At 40.3% G+C, this 24,600-nt stretch overlaps 2 protein-coding genes across 2 annotated transcripts; both read left to right on the top strand.

Moving 5' to 3' along the window:
* Positions 1-1,334: 1,334 nt before the first annotated feature.
* On the top strand, positions 1,335-5,142 carry LOC138599868 (NXPE family member 3-like). The gene is made up of 5 exons (XM_069671623.1): positions 1,335-1,811; positions 2,669-2,970; positions 3,351-3,421; positions 4,299-4,505; positions 4,589-5,142. Exons 1-5 carry the CDS (start codon positions 1,635-1,637, stop codon positions 5,140-5,142), a joined length of 1,311 nt encoding a protein of 436 aa, XP_069527724.1. The 5' UTR covers positions 1,335-1,634.
* A 12,750-nt stretch (positions 5,143-17,892) lies between these two features.
* LOC138599870 (NXPE family member 3-like) lies at positions 17,893-22,562 on the top strand. The gene is made up of 5 exons (XM_069671624.1): positions 17,893-18,264; positions 19,406-19,701; positions 19,967-20,037; positions 21,719-21,925; positions 22,009-22,562. Exons 1-5 carry the CDS (start codon positions 18,088-18,090, stop codon positions 22,560-22,562), a joined length of 1,305 nt encoding a protein of 434 aa, XP_069527725.1. The 5' UTR covers positions 17,893-18,087.
* Positions 22,563-24,600: the final 2,038 nt, after the last annotated feature.

A 24,600-nucleotide genomic window follows, 5' to 3' on the forward strand; every position in this document is an offset into this window, starting at 1 on the left:
AAGTCAAATGTATTTGTATAGCACATTAAAACAATGTGAGCTGACCAAAGTGCTTCACAGGCAGTGGCAGATAAAACTGTAAAAACACACAACAAATGATCACAAACAAATATAAAAATGAAATATAAAATAAGAGTTCTGATAAATATGAGAGAGCCGATCCATGAAGTGACTTCATAACAAGAAATACAATTTTAAAAATGAATTCAAAAATTGACAGGGAGCCAGTAGAAGGAGGCGAGTACGGGGGAGTAATGCTCAGGCTTTTATGTACCTGTTAAAGATCTGGCAGGTTTTATGCAGAGGTTTTTACACATGTTGACAGTGGGCACAAGTTCATGACAGATCTGACTGGTGGAGTCAGAAGGGCCAAACAGAACTACTTCAGTAGTTTGGGATAACTAAATGCGATTTCTGTTGGACTTTAAGATACTCGTGAATTTGAATTTACTCTATTTGATAGAAACGATGAAATTTAACATAGTTCCAGTACAGAGCACGAAACTGATGTGTTGCATGAAGAGTTTATAGCTTTAGCTAATTTGAACTTTTTCCCTAGTTGGGCCTTTACATATACAGTGTCATAAAAAAATAAAGCAGTCAATATCATAAAAACACATAAAACTACGGATTTGAAAGTACAGTTAAAAGTATCTGGAGGATAAATTTAAATATGACTTTTGATTCTGCATCTAACTGCCCTGTTGTGTTCAAAGCTTATAATCCTTCCTGAACTATTTGCATCACTTTACCTCAATCTCCCCCGCTGTGATCTGCAAAGATTCATTGGGGGAATCAGTGAGATGTACTGGCTTTACTTAATGCTCCCCTGATCGTCAGAAAAACAAAGTGCCCAGTCTTTCTGCAGTGCAAAAAGGTACGTAATGCAAATAGCAGATTTGTTCACACCTGGCGTCCATATTGTATTAGTAGCACTTGTGGGCCTCTAGGACTTAAAATGGGGTGTGGTAAGATGCACCAACCACTGTTGGTGCTATGCCATAAGAAAGCGATTATATATGATTCATGTTATACGCAAAATACATCTTTGATTAATTAAGAGACTAAATATGTGCTTTACTGTGTGCCCAGATTTTGCGCCATTTAACAAACAAAAGTGGAGCGGGTCCTAAATGCACTTGCGCCATGACCTACAAAGAACAAGAACTATTTAAGAGTGAATTCCAGCAGCTTACAACTAACAGATCAACGATTGTTACCATCCATGAATATTGTGTCATTTTGTTGTGTAGAGCAGAAAAAAATGTCCTTCTTGCCCTTTTTGTTTTATTTAGTTCATTTGCTTTTCTTACATTTGTTTAAGGTATCTTTGTCACAATCTTTCTGTCTCAACCCCCTGCCAGTTAAAGTATGAAGAAATCTCCACCATCATCCTCCAGGGAGCTACCACTGATCCTCAGAAGCATCATGGCTTCTGCACCTTCCAGCCACTGTCCTCTACAGACGCTGTAGAGGAACGCCTCATATTAGACTTGATTGCTTGGCCAGAAACTCCACTTTTGCCAGCTCCTCTTCCACTGAATCAGACAAGTGATCCTGCCCACAGCACCTTCACCATTCTCCCAGGGAAGAGGGAGGGGGGTCAGTGGCATGTAGGGGATCAGCTGGAGGTTATGATCAAAATATACGACTTTCAAGGTCAAGCCAAGAAGTCTGGAGGAGATGTCTTAATTGCACGGTTGCACAGCAAGACACTTGGAGCAGGTGTGGCCGGGCAAGTGGTGGATCACCTCAATGGCTCCTACTCTGCTGTATTTTCTTTACTCTGGGAAGGAAGTGCACAGGTTGAGGTAATGCTAAAGGCTATCTCTTTAAATGTAATTGTTCTATAGGTGTTTAAAATATGTTATATAAACCTCTCCCCACTGACTTACTGTTGCTAACAAGTGTCAACTTCCAGAATCAATAAATTAAGTCATTGTGGAAGTGCCAAAAACTGCAGTACCTCCAATGACCACTGGAGGCTGCCTCTAATAGTGAGGCAATCTCCATTGATCTCCATGTTAAATGCCCAAATTTACTACCCAAATAAACATGTTTACAGCTTGTTTCTTATGTTTTTAGACTCTTGAGGATATTTCTTTAAACTATAGAGACTAAAAACAGGGTTTATATACCTCAGTGTGAATATCTAGTATAATGTTATTTAACTGTCAGCACTTATCAGCAGATATTTGTGTCTGCACTTGCCTTACCTGGCTTGTTAGCTTGTCGAGTGTTTGTCATTTCTCACTGATTGATTTGTGGTGCACATACATAAATGTCAGGATTGTTTTTTGTCACTTCGAAGATGGCTGGCTGTAGAGGTAAGAGGACCAATTGTACTCGCCAACAAGAGAGTCAGGTTCATTTCATTCTGTGGTTAACTATTTAATTTGTTAATCTATGAATTAGCCTTGGGCAGACAGTTTATTATGTAACTGTGATAACTCCTCGCTCCTCTTTACTGACTCAAAGAAACAACAAAAAAAACAATTCTTCTCCTTCTTATTTCTAATCACCAGCTGTCATTTTTGTCACCTTAAAACTGTCAGTAGCACGTTAACAACTGTTGCTAGCTTCATGTAGCTAATCAGTAAACATTTGCACTAAGCTGCCGGGTAACTTGACATGACTGAGTGAAAATTCTGGTTCTCTGTACTATCAGGTGACGCTGGTTCACTCTAGTGAGGCTGTCACAGTACTGCGCAGGCTGAACAAAGAAGAGCCTGATAGGGTTTCCTTCAAGAGCCTCTTCCGCTCAGGCTCAATTTCTCAAACTACCATCTGTAACGTCTGCCTACGTGAAACCGGGCAGCCGCTGTGCAACTTCACGGACCTCCGTACGGGTGAGCCTTGGTTCTGCTACAAGCCAAAACAGCTGAGCTGTGATGACAGGATTAACCACTTGAACGGAGACACCAAAGAACTCCAAACACTCAAGGCCAGAGAGGATAAGCTTTTCCAAAGGTGAGGGAGGAGAGAGAAGAAACTTTAATTTAGTTTCCATTATAATAAATATTTATATATATATATATATATATATATATATATATATATATATATATGCAGTAGAGCTAACTATGTTTGTTCTTGGTGTAAAATTTCAAGTTTGTAACAACAGGCAGTAAAGATCGAGTCTAAAGATGTTACCAGAGTAAGAATAACAAAAAACAGTCTGAATCAATTCGTTGACTTATATTAACAAAGTAGACAGCGTATCTTCAAAGTCCAACTAAGGAAGCAGAATTATTGAATGTTAAAGCATTTTCTTCTGATAAATAACATGACGTTGGTTTTACATGTTGAATGTGTGTATGAGATACTTTATTATGTGAGCTTTTCTTCAGGGGTGTCAACATGAAAGTCTTCATTCAGGCTTCAGGACCTGCTAACGTCGCTGTTTTGCCTCAAAGGAAAGGTAAAGCAGGATCTTTCCTACCTTCACCGTTACCTATGATAACAATTCAAAACCTTATGTGCTTAAGACCATGAAAGTAAAAGTGTCTGCAAAAATTGCACACAACCTAGCTCTGTATTGACGCCAGAGCAAAGTGTTGGCAGAAAAGAGTCGTTGTCTATGTAGTTGCTCCGGAGTAATGATATCCCATAAAAGGCTCATTAAACCATAAAAACACAGCTCAAGAGCTAGAACTTTTTAGTACAAGTTAACAACTGCCAATGTTCTGCTTAAATGATGAACATTTTCATGTTAGCTTCAGTGGCTGTTTTTAGTAGATACACTAGAATCCAAGGCAGTCAAAATGGATCTCTTATTTTAGCTTTTGCATTATTATTATTTCTGGAAGACCATACTCAAAGGTTGGTGTGTGATGTTAAGTCAGTTTAGGTTTTGATCCCTGAAAAGGCAACTTTTGTAACTTATAAGGCTGATAGTGTTCCATATTTTCCCTTTTGTCTAAACAAGTCACAGGAAAAGAAGAAAACCAAGAATGGGCTGATTGTACTTTGCATTGCCTGTGTAGCCAAAGTGCTTATTTATTTCAAAACTACTAAATTAGAGTCGATCACAGTAAGAAGCACATACATGTTTTTATCTGCAGCTGTACAAAGTCCAATAAATGCACAATATTTGAGTATTGCTTAAACTGAACCTCATTAGATCAATTAATGTATTTGTATTCGACCCATTTATAAAGATTTATGTTATCTGTAGAAATTAAATGAATGGTGTGCCACAGACAGGTTAAGCAGAGAAACGGATTCTTGTCTTTTCATGGGATTTGTCTGCAATCAGTAAAATACAAAATAACTCTTCCCACATTCTTTTCTCTCAGGTCAACCTGAGGTCAAGGAAAGCATTGGGAAGTCTGGAGTTTCTGGCTATTACTACCAGGGTGTGTGGAGAGCACTAGGTGGAATCAAAGTTCGCCAATTCAACAGCCCCTCTGCCGTCAATCAGTGTCTGAAAGGCAAGATTGTCCACCTGTATGGAGACTCCACCATCAGGCAGTGGTTTGAATACCTCAATGCTTTCCTACCAGGTAGCTGATCCACAGGGTTTTCTGGAAACAGTTTTATTTTGTTTAAACCTCTGCTTAACCTCTCCACTCTGTACTACTTTCAGATGCCAAGGAGTTCAACCTGTACAGCTTTAAGCAAGTAGGACCTTTCATGATGTTGGACAATGCAAACAAATTATTGGTAACATACCGCTGCCACGGTCCTCCTATTTCTTTTCGCAACGTCCCAATCAGCGAGCTGCGTTACATTGCCAATGAAATAGATGGGGTAACTGGTGGCGACAACACTGTCATAGTTTTTACCGTCGGGGCTCACTTCAACAGTTTCCCAATTGAGCTCTACATCCGACGGCTTCAGAGCATCCGCAGGGCAGTGGTGCATCTGCTGGACAGGGCTCCAGGCACGCTGGTTGTCATCAGGACTCCAAATCTGAGAGCTTTGACGCTTAAAATGGCTCTTACCAACAGTGACTGGTTCTCGCTTCAGCAAGACAAGGTTCTCAGAGCCATTTTCAAGGGACTTAATGTTTGTCTAGTGGATGCCTTGGAGATGACTCTGGCTCACCATATGCCACACAACATCCATCCACCACGTCCCATCATTAAGAATATGATTGATGTTCTCTTGTCCTACGTATGCCCCCAAAAGGGCAGCTAGATGTGGATTTGGTCAATGAGAGTTTTGCTAAATTCAGCAAACACCCATTTGCTTGAATTTCCCCCACACGTTTTTTAAACTAACACATTTTACCCTTGGGGTCAATCTGACCCCAGGGATATTTGCCTCCAGAAAATGATTTACATACAATTGTTGACCAAGTCTTTGTGTCAGGCACTTTGTTTTTCTGTTGAATAAAGAAATAACCCCTCGATAATGAAACCTATTGGTGAGTTGACCTGTTCTCTAGTGCCACGCACCACCATCAGCCCAAACTTTTAAATTAGAATGAATGTATCTTGAAAAGTTTTCATACAAAGCTTCTCAAATTTACTGACAACATTAATGACCACAAGAGTATGAACTCTATTGGTTTTGGTGATGATATGACCTTTCCTGTAGCGCCACCATCAGGTCAAACCTTCAGTTTTAGAGTTAGTGTATCTCGGAAATCTTTCATCCAAATCTTTTCTAATTTGGGGTGCACATTCATGACTCTCACATAATGAACCATATTGATTGATGTTGGTGACCCCCCCTTTCCTCTCATAAACATATTTATTTAATTATTTTTATCTCCTTTTTTTTTAACATATTTGTGGTTAGTCACTATAAAGTCTCACTCACCCCTCCTCTTTTTATATCCCGGCTTGGGACCGGCAAATTTGTCATCCCAAGTACAATATTTTCAGTGGATGGTGTTATGAAGAGCACTAATGATGATTTGATGTCTTCAACATGGCTGATTGCATATCTGGTGGGGCCTGGAACCATTTTGATAATATTAGTAGTGCTAAGTCTACCCTGCTGTTGAAGTGGGGAAAGGGACCATAGTATCTTTTCATTATTGGAAGGGATCGTGTCTGCTGGTGGTTGAGAGACAACAGGAGCGTCAGCACTCTCATTCTCATCAGATGAGAATACCTCAAAATCAGGGTCCTCCTCAACACAATCCTCTGTCTCAGAATGTCAGAATGCAATGTCCTTGCGGGAATACCCCGCCCTCCACACACACACCTTCATGCCCATGGTGCGGGAAAGTTCTCATGAGAATATTGTTTCCCCCTCCCCCATGTCATGTTAGCACCAAAAATGGAAAATGATGGTCCCTCTACTCACTTCAACAACAAGGTAGACGTGCTGCTAAGAGTGTGTCCCACCAGACACACAGTCAGCCATGTTGAAGACATAAAGTCATTATTCGAGCTCTTCATATAACCATCAATTGAAAATATTGTACTTGAGATGATAATTTTAGAGGGGAGGCATGTGTAGTCGGAAAGACTTGGATGTGATCAACTTGCAAGCCTACATTGGCTTCCTCATTTTGGCAGGAGTTCACAAGTCAAGTTGTTTCCCACATGCCCACACCACGAGAAGTATCAAAGTTCTGGTGGGAATAGTTGTTTTCCCCACCCCTCTGTTATGTATCAACTCAAAAGTATCAACTCTGCACCTGCAGGTGTGGGGATGTTAGGTCACACACACAGACAGACAAGTTTTACACAGCTAAAACAGCTTGGGGTCAAATTGACCCCAGAGGAACACCAATGCGTGCAATATGTGTTCAGCACATTGAAAAAATATCATCATGATAATTTTATGCATAATCAGATGTCCCCATCAAATTAGGAAAAGTCATGAAATATGAAGCAAAACGATTATTTTGTGAATGATCAACATTGAATGGGGTCAAATTGACCCCAAGGATAACAGGAGGGTTAACCAGTGAATGTTGAGCACAAAAGTGACGGAACAGGGCTGAAAACAGCTTCAAGTTAACTTGGCTATCATAAAAAACACTGGTGAATGCTTGATCTATTTCGACCTCACTCAGACTGTCACCACGGTCTTACCGTGAATGATGCCATCCTTCTACCTTTCATTTTCGTTGTTGTTGCTGTTTTGTCAGCAAGCCACAGGGTTTTGAATTTGATGCGAGCGGCGACTGGGAGCCAGTGGAGGGATATGAACAGTGGAGTGACGTGACGTTTTGGGTCGATTGAAGACCAGTTGCGCTGCTAAGTTCTGGATCATCTGCAGAGGTTTGAATGTGCATGCAGGAAGGCCTGCAAGTAGGGAGTTGCAGTAATCAAATATAATATATAATATAATAATAATATATATAATATAAGCAAATAATTCTCGTAATACTAAGGAAAAGTATAATTGACAAGAAGTAATTAAAGCTCAGGGAACTATAATACAGTATACTGTTACATTGTTCGGACCGGACCTGTTTTGTATTTTAATGCCATATTTTGCTTTGCTTTGCTTTTTTTTGTTAATGCTCTGTTTTGAACTGTGTAAAGCACTCTGAATTGCTCTAAGTATTAATGGTGCAACTCCTTGAGCTGTGTCTTGAAATGATCAAGCAACATTCCAGGAGCTGAAGGAAATCACTACCAAAAGTAGAATCAGATTTCATTAAACGTCAGTCTTGAAGCCAATTCCTGAATAAGCCCACCTATGAAATCAAAAGCTCCATTACATTTATGGGAATGTAAATTTCTGGATCTGACGATTCATTAACTCATCTTGCCAATTGAGAATGGACATCTGGCCTGACTTTAAGAGGTGGACCATTTGCGAGTACAGGCATTTCAGGAGACATTGGAAAAGGTCAGGGTCGTGTCTTCAATCATCTTGAGCATAGGGCTGACCAGTTCAGGAACATGAAGCAGAAAGCTAGATCAGAAACCCTGTTAATGCACAAAAGTTTACCTGCGGGGCTTTCCTCATGACTGGCCAAGGGATGCACAATCTCAGTGATCAGTGATCAGTATCAGATGACTCCTGGGATGGTTTATACACCAGATAATGTTGTTATCCAGCAGGGTGGGAGGTTCTCATATAGAAAGTCAATGAAGCAAAAATTGGAGTGAATTCACTTTGTAGGAACAGCAACAGCAACATATTTTTAAAAAACCTCCCCCAAGAGACGTGAATATGTTTCATGGATCACTCCAACAAAGACTGTTTGCTTCTGAAAGTGGGGACATGTAATATCTCTGTATGTTGCACTTTTTTACATTTTAAATATCAGGCATACAGAACCTGTGAGCATATGAAATAGGGAGTATCCTTTAATGTGCTTATACAATCTGATAGTAGTTTAAAGATGAACTCACTGGGAATTGAAAACAGTCAAGAAATCAGGTTGGGCAAATATAATCATTTAATGAAAATGTATTTTATGCTCAAGAAACAAAGTAACATGATAATATTACCTGCCTAATATTGCTTCTACATGTTTGTTAAATTTTCAGATTTAACACCCACATTTTTAGGAATGCAAAGATTTCACAGATGCCTGTTAATTGAATTATGGTCATCCATCATTCTTAATGATCTCTAAAAGGAGAACCTTAGTGATGACCACATTGAACATGCACGGGATGAAATGTTCACATAATTTCAAAACAAACACTGAGAGAACCCAGGTAGTAGCAGTAAATAGGACCTGTGTCTATAACTAATAAAGCATGCTTTAAAATAGGTTAAAGGAGAAAGTGCTAAAGTCTAATACCACTCTCGCTGTGCTACAAGAAAAGCCAGCATGGAGTAAAACTTGGATCCTCTCACACAGACTTGATCATCATTCTGGTGGCCTTCATGGAGTAAGGCGCAAGGGTTTTCCAGGTTTTCCAGTGGAGGCCTGACGCCCAACCCATGTGGTCACCTGCACGATGCCAGTCACCATTCAGACTGGCAGAGCCACAGCGGCTGTACCACCAACCACCACCTCCTGTAAGCGTACACTCCATCTGAGCGATATCACCAAAGATGCATGGGGAGCAACCGTCATTGTCACGGTCGCTGGTGCTGAAGCCGTAGTTGTTCTGGTCACGGAGGGCATCACCTTTGGACAAACGTGGAAATATTTAATGAAGTCTGACTTTTAGAAATCAGCGCTTCTCATTGGCCAATGTGATTATATAGAATTTTAAAACAGAAAAAACTAGATGGTTGAAATTCAGTCTCAAATTGTCAGAATTTCAGTAACACTGTTCTTTGCTTTTCAGGTTTGAAATCTTGTAGTTTTGAGTTTGAGTTTTGACAGGGTGAATCTTTTTATTGCAAATGTTTTGTGGATGTACATTTGCATGCGTATTTATGACTCGTCCATCAGAGCTAAGTTAACAACACAGACTTTTGCATCCAGGTTGCATATCCTTTGTTCGTCATTAATTGGTGGAGGAGTCTACCCTCTTTGTAAATACAACATTTGATTGCACTTTACTTCAGCAATGAGCAGACAAACCTTTCAGAGAGAATGCCTTTGCTTCAAGGACCCAGCTGTTTTTTTTGTCATAATATAATTTACTTTAAATGTAATATGCTGAGTAACATGATACGATTGATAACTCTCTAATGTTTGTGCATAGTATTTAGCTAGAGTCAGAGGCAGGGTTGGTGCAGCTTTAGCAGTATTGCAGGCATCGTACCGGACCGCCGGGCTGAAGAAGGAGCTGACCTGTAATCCCGGACTTCCACTGGCTGCATGTCTGTTGCGTAACAGCTGCGCTGTGGTTTGACTCCATCAGCAATGAGCAAACATATCTTTAAGAGAGAATGCCTTTGCTTTGCTGGACCCAGCTGTTTTTTTGTCATAATATTTGTGTGGGAGTTTCAGACCAGAGCTGGTAGACAACAGTGCCGGAAATAATGATTCACGCAAGCTCTTGTGTGGTGAGTCTCTGAAAAGTGTGTGTTATAAACTCAGCTTTCATAGACCAGCCTGCAGTACAAGAGCAAATGTGAATCTGCAAAAGTTTGAAAATATTACTCTTAAACTGTGTGGGAGAAACACTATACATTTAGTGCTTCAGTTGTAAAGAAGGAAACACAAAATCATATTAGCAGAGATTAGATTTTTTCAGCAAATCAAATTCAAATTTTAAATTTTATATGTATAGTGCTAAATCATAACCAGAGTTATCTCGAGACACTTTACAAAAAGAGCAGGTATAGACCGACTCTTTATGTTATTTAAAGAGAGGCCTGACATGAATCACCATGAGTAGCACTTGGCAATATTCGGCACATTGGCAAGGAAAAACTTCCTTTTAACAGGCAGAAACCTCGAGCAGAACCAGACTCATGTTGAACAGCCATCTGCCTCGACTGGATGGGCCGAAAAATGGGATAGCAGGAGATGCAGGATAGAGAAAATACCAATCTGCCCCCCCCAACATACAGTCGAAAATATGACCCTATGAACGGATTTGTCTGCCGTTCTTTCCTATTTATTTTCTATTTATTTCCATTTGTCAAGGAAAACATAAGTGTGTGACACCCCTCCCAAGTGTGCAATTGGCTGCAGCCAAATTAAGCCAGCATATTCCAGTATGTTCGCCTAAGAAGCACTCCCGTCTGTACAGGGTTGACAGGTTTGCTGATGTCCCTCGCAAAAGTGCTACTTTTGAATTGTTGCTGTGGGTTGAATTTTTTGGCCTGCTGGTGGGTAGACCTATATTGCATGCAAAATCACATGAATACCATCTACAAATAGAAATATAGCAGACAAAATATAATATAGTGAAGCAACATCATAAGGCATCAGGTAAAGCCAAATATCCGGGGTTTTAGTAGTTTCAGCTGAGCATAGATCAGTAGTGCTCTACACAAGCATGACGGCGTTGTCATGACAACGGTTGTTTTTAGTGTTCTAATGATCTCAGATCCCAACGACGATATAGCCTCTGGGGACAATGGTGAACATAGCCAGCGGTTAGCGATTAATGACTTCCAGTCAAGACTTCCTTTACCGTGTGCTGCATTGTTTACAGAAGAAGAAACCGTTTTTGTTGTTCCTGCCTTTGCCGAAGTTTCAACATCATTGATGCAGATTTGTAAAAAGTAAAAATGTCCATCCTCAAGAGGAGAAGAAAACTGCTTTTAAAATGTTTGTTTGTTGAACACAGACTGTATGAAAAGTTGGACGACATGACAGCTCCCTAAAAGTGAAGCCAAAACATTAGAGTGCCCCCTGCTGACTGGCTGCAGTATAGGTCATAAAGCCCGCCTCCTCCATGTTAACAGAGGGGACATGAGTCAAACTATAAAATCAAAATGCACGACAAATACACTTTTCTCAAACATGGTGTGACATACACAAAATGTATTATCACATGTTATTGTTGTTTTATAAATTGTGTAAACAGAATAATTAAGGCCGGCAGCAGCATTTAACTTTCCTGAATTAAGTGTATTATTCCAGTTGTTGTCAGTAGAGGGCAGTATGAGACCTTACCTGTGGCCTGGGCTATGGATTGGCCAGGAGCTTCCGCTATTGCTCATTCTCATATGAGCAGCCATACTGAACAGCAGCACGTTTTCCTTCTTTTTTCACATATCCTGTTTTAGGTATGTATTTACATGCACATGCATGCCAGTGGTCGCGGTACAGTACCGTAACATGTCGAACTACATGTATGAAGTTTGTGAGAGTTTATAGCTTAATAGTTTATAACTTTATAGCTACCTAGCAATGTAAACAGAGTGCTAGCCATTGTTGCCGCTGCTAATGTGTTTAGATAGCTTTCAGTTAGGGATCATTTCTGCTCCTGCACTCTGGGTGTTCTGAACCGTAAAGTTAATGAAACTTGTGTATGATAAAAATGTGTGTTAACATTTATAGATGAGCTAATTTGACTCTGTTTGTTGACATTAATTAAACATGAATGTGCATGCTCCTGATTTGATGCCAAATTGATTCTAAGCCATTAGCAATTGTCTAGTCTCTCTGCAATACTGTAAACTGAGAGGGTTTGCACTTATACATTAAAGTAGATGTACACTAAGAGATTAAGGTGACCTTTACATTTATGAACCTTTAAATTCAGTTTGAGTAAAATAAACTTTCTGCCCTTTAGCATGTGAGAGCCCTGAGCTGAGCTGGGTCACCATTCTGGAAGGCTTCATGAACCAGAAAAGAGCCTGCTGAGGACAAAATCGAAGGCCAGAGGCAAGCCGAGCTGGCTTATCAGGCTGCTGCTCTTTATGAAGCAGAGAGAGCAGCAAAGAGGGAACGTTGCTCTTTGGTCTTCTGTCAGAGAGAAGCCGAGGAACCTTGTTGCCTGTTATAGAATAACTGCCCTTATTGTTTTCACCTGCTCCCTTGATTGTCTCACCTGTGCCCGATTAGTCTCACCTCCCCAGTGTATTTAGTCCGTGTCTTCCCATGTCCCTGTGCCAGTTCATTGCGTCTATGCTCGTGGAACCCTGGTTACCTGTTGCCTGTGCTCTGTTAGATTTTCCCTCATGGCTCCCATTTCTGTTGGATTATTGGTTGTGCCTTTTGTTTCCTGGACTCTGGCAAGAGGGGGTCAGGTGACGTGGATCATTATTTAAGACAAGCTACCTGTGTAGTGGCAGTGATCACAGCATAAAAGCACCTGTGCACCTACCCTCACTGGTCATAATTTTGATGTTACGAATCCCAGAGCAGCCTTGAGCTGGAGGGATAGTCTCTTCACTCAGAGAACCACGGTTAACCATGTATAACCATCCAATCTATTTAAGATGGGAACCTACAGCACAGTGTCAGTCCATCCCGGGACACTGAGAGTGTATTGTAGCATTTGCTGTCAATACTTCAATATACTGTTGATTGCATCAGGTCCTGCCAGTCTGCGGTTTATACTTCAAGACTTCAATTGTTTTTAAGAAGCATTTTTGATTTGACGGTGTGTCGTGGACCAAACAGTCAAGGCACAAAGGAACACAGGTTTGAAGCTCAAAAATCAGGATTTTTATTCCAAAGGGGTTCAACAAAAGCAATATTGCTTAAACAAGCAAATTAAAAGAGGTCTACAGAACAGAACTCTACTGAAAAATAACTAAACTAGATGTAAACTCAACCAACAAACCTAATGAAATGAGAACTGAGGGGGACATTTATACAAGCTGACCAAACCAAGACTAAACGTGCAGGGGAGGACAACATACAACATAACTAAACCTGAATACAACAAAACCCTACCCCCCCCCATGTTGTCAGCGCACTTGGTATGGTCCTCCTCCATAAAGCCAGACTCCACCCAAAGACACATCTTTTGGCCAAACCAGGAACGAGAGCCAGCAGCCAGGTAACTCAAAGAAAGGAAAAATGAACTAGTATAACTTAATCAAACCAATGACAAAGCTTTGTAAATTTTGTGTTTAATTAATAAAGAAACCATGTAATATATAGAATGCTATTAACCGCATTCTAAACCAAATAATTTGAGAGTGTTTTATGTGTAACTGACCCCTCTCTTTTAGGCGGAGCAGCGCTCTCAAGCCAGCACCCGCCGGAAGACCACCTCAATCATGGGCTTAAAACGTGAATAAATACTGTTTGTACACAATCAATAAATAATGTTGAATCCTAAAATGTGCAAATATGCAATGTGATAAATGTACTGTGCAAAGATTGCTAATAAAGTGCAAATACTGCTATCAAAGTGCCAAGTGCCATTCATAATTTAAGTTGTGCCTCTAACCAAACCCAGTGTGCAATATTTACATGGCAACCAAGCCATCAGTCACCAGTAACGATGGGCTCTTCGTTACAGGCCATCACACGGTGCCAAGGGGGTCAAGGACTCTTATCTGGCCCAGGCCTTGATCTTAGCAGACACAACACTCAATTGCAAAGTCCCCCACCCCCGAACCTTTGGCTGTTGGTTAAGTTGAGCCAAATGCTGTGGGGTAAATTGCTTGATATAAATGTAGCTAAAGCTACTTTCAGTACAGAGTGCTCCTAATATTAATACCATAACAACAGCATTGACTTGGAATAAAATCAGTTCACTGTGTGGAGGCAAAATCTATAATAAAGAAACCTCAGCTGTATTTCAGCCGCTTACACTGAGTGGAGCCTGACAGTGTCTGACAAAACAGCTAAGTCGAGATGGAATATTATATAGCAAATAGGGAGTACATGAGTCATTTATCAAACATGTTAACAGTTTCTTCTTCAAGCTTTAGTGAAGCAATAATGAGATAAGAGTAGCCAATCACTGGGAGTTTTTAAAATACAGTATGCTCATCAAACTCTTCTCGAGGTAGTTTTGCTAATTATTTCTGCCTGAGAAGTGAAGTCAGTCTTTGATAAACACCTAATTATAATAACTTTAAACCTGTGCAATGAGAGGGGAACGATGTGTACACTTCTACAACGATGATACAGGCTCACATTAATTTTACCATTACACACTGTAAAAGAAAATAGATTTAAAGAGCAAGCTACTTTGCCTTTTTGCTTTAGCTTAGCTTGCTGCATTTCTCTGGGGGGTAGCTTCAGTGCAGTTAAATGTGATAGAGTAACTGGTGGCTTAGCTCACTACATTTATAGCTTGTCCAACACAGGGTGTTTCACAAGTTTCATCTTTCCATGGTGTTATAAAACAACAGCCCTCTGACTACGCCTTAAAAAAGAGGCGTAAGCAGCCATATGTCTGAACGGTTTATTTATGCTTCATTGACTGACTGCCAGGAAATTAAACGAACAGAAAAAAACCTCGAGATAAACTGAAGAATCAAACTAAGATTTCATCACTGTGTTCTCTCGGGATATATCCGTGCTAAGGTAAGACCCATAATATTCCTTTGAGTTTCATTTTATGACCATAGTGGAAACTAAATGTTTCCAACAACCCTTCTCGTGTATGTGTATACTTTTTAGTTTTTCTGTACCAATTTGCTGCTTGTGTACTGCTCCAATACATTTCAGAAGGAAAATCGTAATTTGTGCTCCATAACATTTACTGGGTTGGTTTGTTGATACTTAATAATTAATGTTATATCTGTTTATGCACCATAAGTCTTATAAATCTTCAAAAAATAGTCCTGCATTAAAAATGTTATTGAAATAAAGAAGTATTAGCATCAAAATATACTTAAAATACCAAAAATAAAAGCAGTCATAAAACAAAATGATCCATTTAAACTGTTTATATTATAGTGTATTTTTATTGTATTGATGCATTGATTTTGGGAAGCTACTAAAGACAAGGCTAATTAGAACTACTTAATGTATATGATCTTCAGCGATACATCCTTATTTATTTGTAGATTGTCTTTTGTATTTATCTTAACCTGCAAAGTAACTGAAACTTAAAAATGAATTTTGATGAATAAAAAGTACAGTTTTTAAAATCTGAAGTGTAGAAGTTTAAAGAAACAATCGGAAACACCTGAAGAACAAGAAAGTATAATTAATGACCTTAATGCCTGTATTTGTAGCCAGACTGCAGAAAACGTAACTCTAACTCTTGTAAAACCTGTAATACAAACTCCTGATAGTGACCTGACATTCCAGCCTAACGATTTCCTTTGTTGTCCTCGCTGAGGTGCAAGCATGCCAAACTTTGTCTCGTCTCTGTGTTATCACATGACATCATGTGCCTAACTGAAAGTGTCGATGGGACGTTTTGATGTGTTTATGTGTTTTAATTTTTGTTTCCTCAAAAGTCAAGAGAACAACACTGCTAGACAACAGCAAAAATGTCCCCATAGAGCTTAATGGATCTGGCATTATGTTACCATAACATAGTGCAGGAAATGTAAGGGCATTAGGGCAGAGGGGAAAAAGGAGGCCAATGGTAAAATCAACATCTTTCTTACACATTATTACAAAGACAATCTTTACACAATCAGAATAACTATATATCACCCCGCTCTGAAAAAAAGATAATGGCCTCGGCCATTTCCTAATATATAAGCAAACACACAAAGAGGGGCGTTCATGTGGACTGTAACAATTAAGTTAAAATTTTAGCTAATAAAGTCATATTATAAGCTTAACTAGGAGTGAGTTACCAATTACTTTTTTGTTGTATGTTTTAATTCAGAACCAGAGGAGGACTGATCCCCAAACATGGAGGTCAAAGGTTGTATAAGACACAATTTCTGCAAAAACCTTCCAAAGTGCTGCTTCCTCTTCCTGGCTGTGTTTGTCTTCATCTCTATTCTTGGTTACCTGGACCTACTGAAGGTGAGAACTTGGTTTTCCTGGGAACACTTTAAAAGTGGACCCTGTATGAAATGTTGAATATTGGTCGGATTTCAGGCTACTCTTTTTAACTGTCTTTTAATGTGTCTCAGATAACGGTCACGTTTATGTTGCAAATGAATGCAATATGAGTTTCTGGGTAATTTTCTTTGAAAAAATCTTTTGCTGCAATTTTAAAACCATCGCTGTGTTCCAAACTACTGGTTCCCATTTCTTCCCACTGAAGACACAAAATGAACAAATAGGTGACAAATATTGAAACTATTTACTAAAACAAAATGATGCCCAAAACACACTTCAGTCAAGTCAAGTCAAATGTATTTGTATAGCATATTAAAACAATGTGAGCTGACCAAAGTGCTTCGCAGGCAGTGGCAGATAAAACTGTAAAAACACACAACAAATGATCACAAACAAATATAAAAATGAAATAAAAAATAAGAGTTCTGATAAATATGAGAGAGCCGATCCATGAAGTGACTTCATAACTAGAAATACAATTTTAAAAATGAATTCAAAAATTGACAGGGAGCCAGTAGAGGGAGGCGAGTACGGGGGAGTAATGCTCAGGCTTTTATGTACCTGTTAAAGATCTGGCAGGTTTTATGCAGAGGTTTTTACACATGTTGACAGTGGGCACAAGTTCATGACAGATCTGACTGGTGGAGTCAGAAGGGCCAAACAGAACTACTTCAGTAGTTTGGGATAACTAAATGCAATTTCTGTCAGACTTTAAGATACTCGTGAATTTGAATTTACTCTATTTGATAGAAACAATAAAATTTAACATAGTTCCAGTACAGAGCACGAAACTGATGTGTTACATGAAGAGTTTATAGCTATAGCTAATTTGAACTTTTGTCCCTAGTTGGGCCTTTACATATACAGTGTAATAAAAAAATAAAGCAGTCAGTATCATAAAAACACATAAAACTACGGATTTGAAAGTACAGTTAAAAGTATCTGGAGGATATATTTAAATATGACTTTTGACTCTGCATCTAACTGCCCTATTGTGTTCAAAGCTTATAATCCCTCCTGAACTATTTGCGTCACTTTACCTCAATCTCCCCCGCTGTGATCTGCAAAGATTCATTGGGGGAATCAGTGAGATGTACTGGCTTTACTTAATGCTCCCCTGATCGTCACAAAAACAAAGTGCCCAGTCTTTCTGCAGTGCAAAAAGGTGCATAGTGCAAATAGCAGATTTGTTCACACCTAGCGTCCATATTGTATTAGTAGCACTTGTGGGCCTCTAGGACTTAAAACGGAGTGTGGTAAGATGCACCAACCACTGTTGGTGCTATGCCATAAGAAAGCGATTATATATGATTCATGTTATACGCAAAATACATCTTTGATTAATTAAGAGACTAAATATGTGCTTTACTGTGTGCCCAGATTTTGCGCCATATAACAAGCAAAAGTGGAGCGGGTCCTAAATGCACCTGCGCCATGACCTACAAAGAACAAGAACTATTTAAGAGTGAATTCCAGCAGCTTACAACTAACAGATCAACGATTGTTACCATCCATAAATATTGTGTCATTTTGTTGTGTAGAGCAGAAAAAAATGTCCGTCTTGCCCTTTTTGTTTTATTTAGTTCATTTGCTTTTCTTACATTTGTTTAAGGCATCTTTGTCACAATCTTTCTGTCTCAACCCCCTGCCAGTTAAAGTATGAAGAAATCTCCCCCATCAACCTCCAGGGAGCTACCACTGATCCTCAGAAGCATCATGGCTTCTGCACCTTCCAGCCACTGTCCTCTACAGACGCTCTAGAGGAACGCCTCATATTAGACTCGATTGCTTGGCCAGAAATTCCACTTTTGCCAGCTCCTCTTCCACTGAATCAGACAAGTGATCCTGCCCACAGCACCTTCACCATTCTCCCAGGGAAGAGGGAGGGGGGGCAGTGGCATGTAGGGGATCAGCTGGAGGTTATGATCAAAATATACGACTTTCAAGGTAAAGCCAAGAAGTCTGGAGGAGATGTCTTAATTGCACGGTTGCACAGCAAGACCCTTGGAGCAGGTGTGGCCGGGCAAGTGGTGGATCACCTCAATGGCTCCTACTCTGCTGTATTCTCTTTACTCTGGGAAGGAAGTGCACAGGTTGAGGTAATGCTAAAGGCTATCTTTTTAAATGTAATTGTTCTATAGGTGTTTAAAATATGTTATATAAACCTCTCCCCACTGACTTACTGTTGCTAACAAGTGTCAACTTCCAGAACCAATAAATTAAGTCATTGTGAAAATGCCAAAAACTGCAGTACCTCTAATAACCACTGGAGGCTGCCTCTACTAGCGAGCCAATCTCCACTGATCTCCATGTTAAATGCCCAACTTTACTACCCAAATAAACATGTTTACAGCTTGGTTCTTATGTTTTTAGTGTCTGTAGGATATGTCTTTAAACTATAGAGACTTAAAACAGGGTTTTAATGTTTAGGCTTTAATTAAGAGTATTCTTGTTGTTTTTCATGCAAATATCAATCAATTAATTGGCTAGTTGTGTAGTTAATGCACTATATGACTGCCCAAGAGGTCCTTGCTCCATTTTCTTTGGTGAGTGAATATCTAGTATAATTTTATTCAACTGTTAGCACTTACTAGCAGGTAACTGTGTCTGCACTTGCTTTACCTGGCTTGTTAGCTAGTCGAGTGTTTGTCACTGATTGATTTGTGGTGCCCGTACATAAATGTCAGGATTGTTTTTTGTCACGTAGAATGGCTGGCTGTAGTGGTAAGAGGACCAATTGTACTCGCTAACAAGAGGGTGCCAGGTTCATTTCTGTTGTGTTTAAGAACGTGCGGACCGCATCTCAAATTCACACACTTTACTTTATTGTGCTCTGCACATCACAACTCTGAAAAACCATTTTTTTCAACACTTGTTTCTGGCAGACTGTTGTAACTGCCATTAAACTACAGCCACGACCGGTGCCAATGTGGCTCATACACAACAATTTCATTCTGTGCTTAACTATTTAGTTTGCTAATCTATGAATTAGCCTTGGGCAGACAGTTTGTAATATAACTGTGATAACTCCTCGCTCCTCACTACTGACTCAAAAACAACAGCAACAAAAAACTTATTTCTAATCACCAGCTGTAGTTTTTCTCACCTTAAAACTGTCAGTAGCACATTAACAACTGTTGCTAGCTTCATGTAGCTAATCAGTAAACATTTGCACTATGAAGTAAGCTGCCGGGTAACTTGACAGGACTGAGTGAAAACTCTTGTTCTCTGTACTATCAGGTGACGCTGGTTCACTCTAGTGAGGCTGTCACAGTGCTGCGCAGGCTGACCAAAGAAGAGCCTGATAGGATTTCCTTCAAGAGCCTCTTCCGCTCAGGCTCAATTTCTCAAACTACCACCTGTAACGTCTGCCTACGTGAAACCGGGCAGCCACTGTGCAACTTCACAGACCTCCATACGGGTGAGCCTTGGTTCTGCTACAAGCCAAAGAAGCTGAGCTGTGATGACAGGATTAACCACATGAAGGGAGGATTCACCAGAAAACTCAAGGCCACAGAGGATAAGCTTTTCCAAAGGTGAGGGAGGAGAGAGAAAAAACTTTTGTTTAGTTTCAATTATAATAAATATGTATATAATATTTACTTGCGTAAGAATAACAAACAAAATATTGTGAATCAATTCGTTGACTGTCAGTAACAAAGTAGATAGCGAATCTTGAAAGTCCAACTAAGAAGCAGAATAATTGAATATTAAATAATTTTCTTTAGATTAATAACATGACGGTGGTTTTACATATTGAATGTGTGTATGAGATACTTTATTATGTGAGCTTTTCTTCAGGGGTGTCAACATGAAAGTCTTCATTCAGGCTTCAGGACCTGCTAACATCGCTGTTTTGCCACAAAGGAAAGGTAAAATAGGATCTTTCCTACCTTCACCTTTACCTATGATAACAATTCAAAACCTTATGTGCTAAAGACCATGAAAGTAAAAGTGTCAGTGGAAAAATTGCATACAACCTATCTCTGTATTGACGCCAGAGCAAAGTGTTGGCAGAAAAGAGTAGCTGTGTATCTAGTTACTCCGGAGTAATGATATCCCATAAAACCATAAAAACACAGCTCAAGAGCTAGAACTTTTTAGTACAAGTTAACAACTGCCAATGTTCTGCTTAAATGATGAACATTTTCATGTTAGCTTCAGTGCAGTGGTAACCAACCTTTTCCAAGCCAAGATCACTTCTCGTGTCCAAATATAGAACAAGATGTACCGTTCAGAAATATAGGAAATAAAAGTCCACACGTGTAAGTGCTGAATAATACTGCCTCGTTTCTTTATTTATTTTACAACAACTAGCGCTCTGTAGTTGGGCTCATAGTTAGAGACACCTAGTCTCACACAGTCATTAAGGTGTCTTTTTCCCTGCTCACAAGTTCCCAGAAGTTGCCGTGCTTTGCCCTGGCTGGCAATTTAATATCACTTTGCAGTTCAAATATTTACATATCCTCTCCATTCGCTAAGTAAAATGCATCCTGCAACTTCACAGACACCGCGTTGATGTCAACGGAAAGAAATAGATTTGTGATGAATCTGACAACGTCCTCCATGACATGCACTTCCTGAAAACACCATCAAATTCAGCTGTCACTTTATGTCACTTTATCCAAATGGCCACAGAATTGTTCATGTTTAGCTTCTCTCACATTCCTTGACAGTCTTTCTAAGTTTGGGAAGTGTGTCAGTCTCACATCTCTAAACTGAGAGGTCCACAGACCGACTCTGGCTTTGAAAGTATTGAAACTGACACTTATCATGTGTAGCACCTTCTTGTCTTTACTCTGCAGTTCATAGTTAAGCTCATTTAGTTTGGTCATCAGGTCTGTCAGAAATCCCACATGTCGTCTGACAGTTCTTTGTGCTGCTCAATCCGTAACTCCAAAAAGGAGCGGATCTCTGGCAGCAGGTAAATAAGTCACTGACGTGCTTCACCGTGCCATCAGTTGTATGTTGTTGTCATGCACATACTGTTGGAACTCATTATAGATGTCCTCTCCTCTCCTCCTCCCCTTTAATGGCAAAAGTATGAGGAAATCTTCCTAAGATTCGTCAAATGGCAGTGAGAAGCATTTACACGTCTAAATCCTTGAGCACTTGTTGAGACACATCCTCCGAGACCGATTCTATCCTTATGGCCACAGTAGCTGGGCCGAGAGGCACACTTGCGATCGCATTTTTAATACAATATGATGATCCCTCCACCTGGCCACTGGGTGTCTCTGTTTGGTGCTGGTTGTGTACGTGGTCTGTGTTGCAGGAGAGGTGTGTCCACTTTGGAGGGTTCATTAGCGTCATGAGTTGCAAGTGGGCCCGGTGCGCTCTGCCTGATAAAGACCTCCAAGATCTCTCTCTCGGTCTCTCTCTGGTTATCTGATGGGGCCGGTGGCAAGACACTGTTCCTTTGTCGTCTGGAGTTTTGTTTTGCATATCTACATTTACACGCATCCACAGACGCTCTACATACTGATAACACGTTATGTTATGTTTCTTCTCAGTAAAATATAAAATAACTCTTCCCACATCCTTTTCTCTCAGGTCAACCTGAGGTCAAGGAAAGCATTGGGAAGTCTGGAGTTTCTGGCTATTACTACCAGGGTGTGTGGAGAGCACTAGGTGGAATCAAAGTTCGCCAATTCAACACCACCTCTGCTGTCAATCAGTGTCTGAAGGGCAAGATTGTCCACCTGTATGGAGACTCCACCATCAGGCAGTGGTTTGAATACCTCAATGCTTTCCTACCAGGTAGCTGATCCACAGAGATTTCTGGAAACAGTTTTATTTTGTTTAGACCTCTGCTTAACCTCTCCCCTCTGTACTACTTTCAGATGCCAAGGAGTTTAACCTGTACAGCATTAAGCAAGTAGGACCTTTCATGATGATGGACAATGCAAACAAATTCTTGGTAACATACTGCTGCCACGGTCCTCCTATTCGTTTTCACAACGTCCCAATCAGCAAGCTGCATTACATTGCCAATGAAATAGATGGGGTAACTGGTGGCGACAACACTGTCATAGTTGTTGGCATCTGGTCTCACTTCAGTACTTTCCCAGTTGAGCTCTACATCCGACGGCTTCAGAGCATCCGCAGGGCAGTGGTGCGTCTGCTGAACAGGGCTCCAGGCACACTGGTTGTCATCAGGACTCCAAACCTTAAAGCTCTGACGCTTTACGAGACGCTTACCAACAGTGACTGGTACTCGCTTCAGGAAAACAAGGTGCTCAGAGCCATGTTCAAGGGACTTGAGGTTCGTCTGGTGGATGCCTGGGAGATGACTCTGGCTCACCACCTGCCTCATAGCCTTCATCCACAACCTCCCATTATTAAGAGTATGATTGACATTCTCTTGTCCTACGTATGCCCCAAAAAGGGCAGCTAGATTTAGGTTCAAGGAGAGAGTTTGGGGAAATTCAAGCAAACATCCATTTCTTTAATTGAAAGTTTTTTTGTTCTCCTGTGTTTCTACTAAGTGCTAGATTTATCTTCAGCAGTCCATACATAAACTAAGTAGGTATGAATATTTTATTCTATTTTTAACCAGTGGATGTTGAGAACAAAAGTGACGAAACAGGGCTGAAGACAGCTACAAGTTAACTTGACTTTCATAAAAAAACACTGGTGAATGCTTGTTGCGTGTGGCCCGTTTTGGTTTTGCCCTGTTCTCATTCTCCCTGTTTCTCTGGTCTCCCTCCTCCTTCTGACTGCTGCGCACCTGAGTACAATGAGCACTAGGGTTGGGTATCGTTTTGCTAGGGTATTGATTTTAACGATTCTGCTTCAGATTCTGCTTATCGATTCCGGTTCTTAAAGCCCCTGGAAACCCAAATCCACAAAATCCTTCTCACTATGCAATTTAAAGTCTTATGTACATACTTGTAAGCATGTTAGAAGTTTTAGAAATGACTTTCAATCCAAACTGGAGTTATTGCCATTCTTACTTTGTGAACTTCCCTGACGCTGGGGTTAAATTGGGCGTGGTCAGTGAAGATATTTATGTCGTCATAAATTTTCTCGAACCAATCGTGAAATAATCAACAGCAGTTGCCCCGCCCTCACAGGTGCAATAACACTTCTGGGCTCGCGATCAATCCCTCTCTCTGAGTCTGCATTAACTCGTGTCCACATACCTTGAACATCTCTGCACATACCTGTTGCAGTTACCTACCTAATGATTGCCTTTTTTCCCCATCATGCCTGTGTGTGCCGTCCCCAGGCGCACATCCACCACCTGAGATGACAACGTGTCACTCTTTTATTTTCTAAATGCGGCGGACTTGGAGAAGCAGCAGTGTTTCTAACAGCAAAAGAGGGTCCGCTCCACATCGCTGACATCGGCATACATACGCAGTTCTAATACGCAATGTAAACAATCCACGTGCCCATATCAGCTGTGCGCTCAGTATCAAACTTTCAGCTCCCTGGCGATCTCCCTCCAGCAAGCTGCACAATATTATACTGAAATGAGGAGATATTGTCTGTCTAACTCCGTACGTCCCTACTGTAAATACATTGATTGTCACGCTTTATAAAGCTTATAAAAGGAGATGTCATTTGGTAACGATCGATCGTTTAGATCACTCCGTCATTAATAACGTCCCTCGTGCACACGCGACTCACATGCTGTGAGAACTGAATTGCGAAAGAGAAAATATGTAACTTTTGTGACTTAATTAAACAGACTGCTGATGAAGACAGTCAACACAGCAGACAGAGAGACAGACAGAAGCGGGGGGGTGGTGCGGGGCCAGTAGTGGTGCAGGGAGCGGAGGTGCAGGTGTGTTGGGGGACTGAAGCAAAGTGATCAGATTAAAGTAGTTTGTGAATTAAAACTTAATGAGGTGAAGAAGAAAGTACAATTAAAGTGTGGAAGTAAGAAATAACCATCTAGAAAGAGGGTAAGTCTACATGTTATGTGCTTCTCACAGAAATCATTGATATATGAGATTCATTGAAATCAATTAATTACAAAGCCTGTAATTAATTAGATTAATTTTTTGAATCACCTGACAGCAATAGTTTTGATATGATGTGCACATGGGCACCTGGGTGGTACAACACCCTCTACCCTGCTGCTGAAAAAAATCCTAGAGGAAACACTGCTTTCCCATGCGCCATTGTTGTGTTGACAGTTGCCATGAGAACTCAGACCCCGGCAGGTGTCAATCAACATGGGAGCTGCCACGCCTACACAGTCCTGAGAAATTGTCTACACAGCCAAACGAGCTGTTTTAGATTTTCTAGTGGTTCTGAACGTTTATTTGCACTCAGATTTTTGTGGATGCTTTATGACACACTCACAACTGATATCATATATGCATTTTTGCTATTTCAAGCTGAGTTTCCAGGGGCTTTAACGATTCTCGATTCCAATTCTTTGAAGTGCAGGTTCAAAACAGGTCACTTGAATATTTGAATGA

This window comes from Semicossyphus pulcher, unplaced genomic scaffold (assembly GCF_022749685.1).
Source record: "Semicossyphus pulcher isolate SPU_LCO1_2020_fin unplaced genomic scaffold, fSemPul1.0.p SCAF_20, whole genome shotgun sequence".
Classification (NCBI taxonomy): domain Eukaryota; kingdom Metazoa; phylum Chordata; class Actinopteri; order Labriformes; family Labridae; genus Semicossyphus; species Semicossyphus pulcher.

Excerpts from the sequence above, each read along its gene's own strand:
- LOC138599868 (XM_069671623.1), top strand. The coding sequence starts at position 1,635 with ATGATCAAAATATACGACTTTCAAGGTCAAGCCAAGAAGTCTGGAGGA. Across the intron at positions 2,971-3,350 it reads GAGGATAAGCTTTTCCAAAG|GGGTGTCAACATGAAAGTCT; the intron begins GTGAGGGAGGAG and ends GCTTTTCTTCAG. Across the intron at positions 4,506-4,588 it reads CCTCAATGCTTTCCTACCAG|ATGCCAAGGAGTTCAACCTG; the intron begins GTAGCTGATCCA and ends TACTACTTTCAG.
- LOC138599870 (XM_069671624.1), top strand. The coding sequence starts at position 18,088 with ATGATCAAAATATACGACTTTCAAGGTAAAGCCAAGAAGTCTGGAGGA. Across the intron at positions 19,702-19,966 it reads GAGGATAAGCTTTTCCAAAG|GGGTGTCAACATGAAAGTCT; the intron begins GTGAGGGAGGAG and ends GCTTTTCTTCAG. Across the intron at positions 20,038-21,718 it reads TGTTTTGCCACAAAGGAAAG|GTCAACCTGAGGTCAAGGAA; the intron begins GTAAAATAGGAT and ends CTTTTCTCTCAG.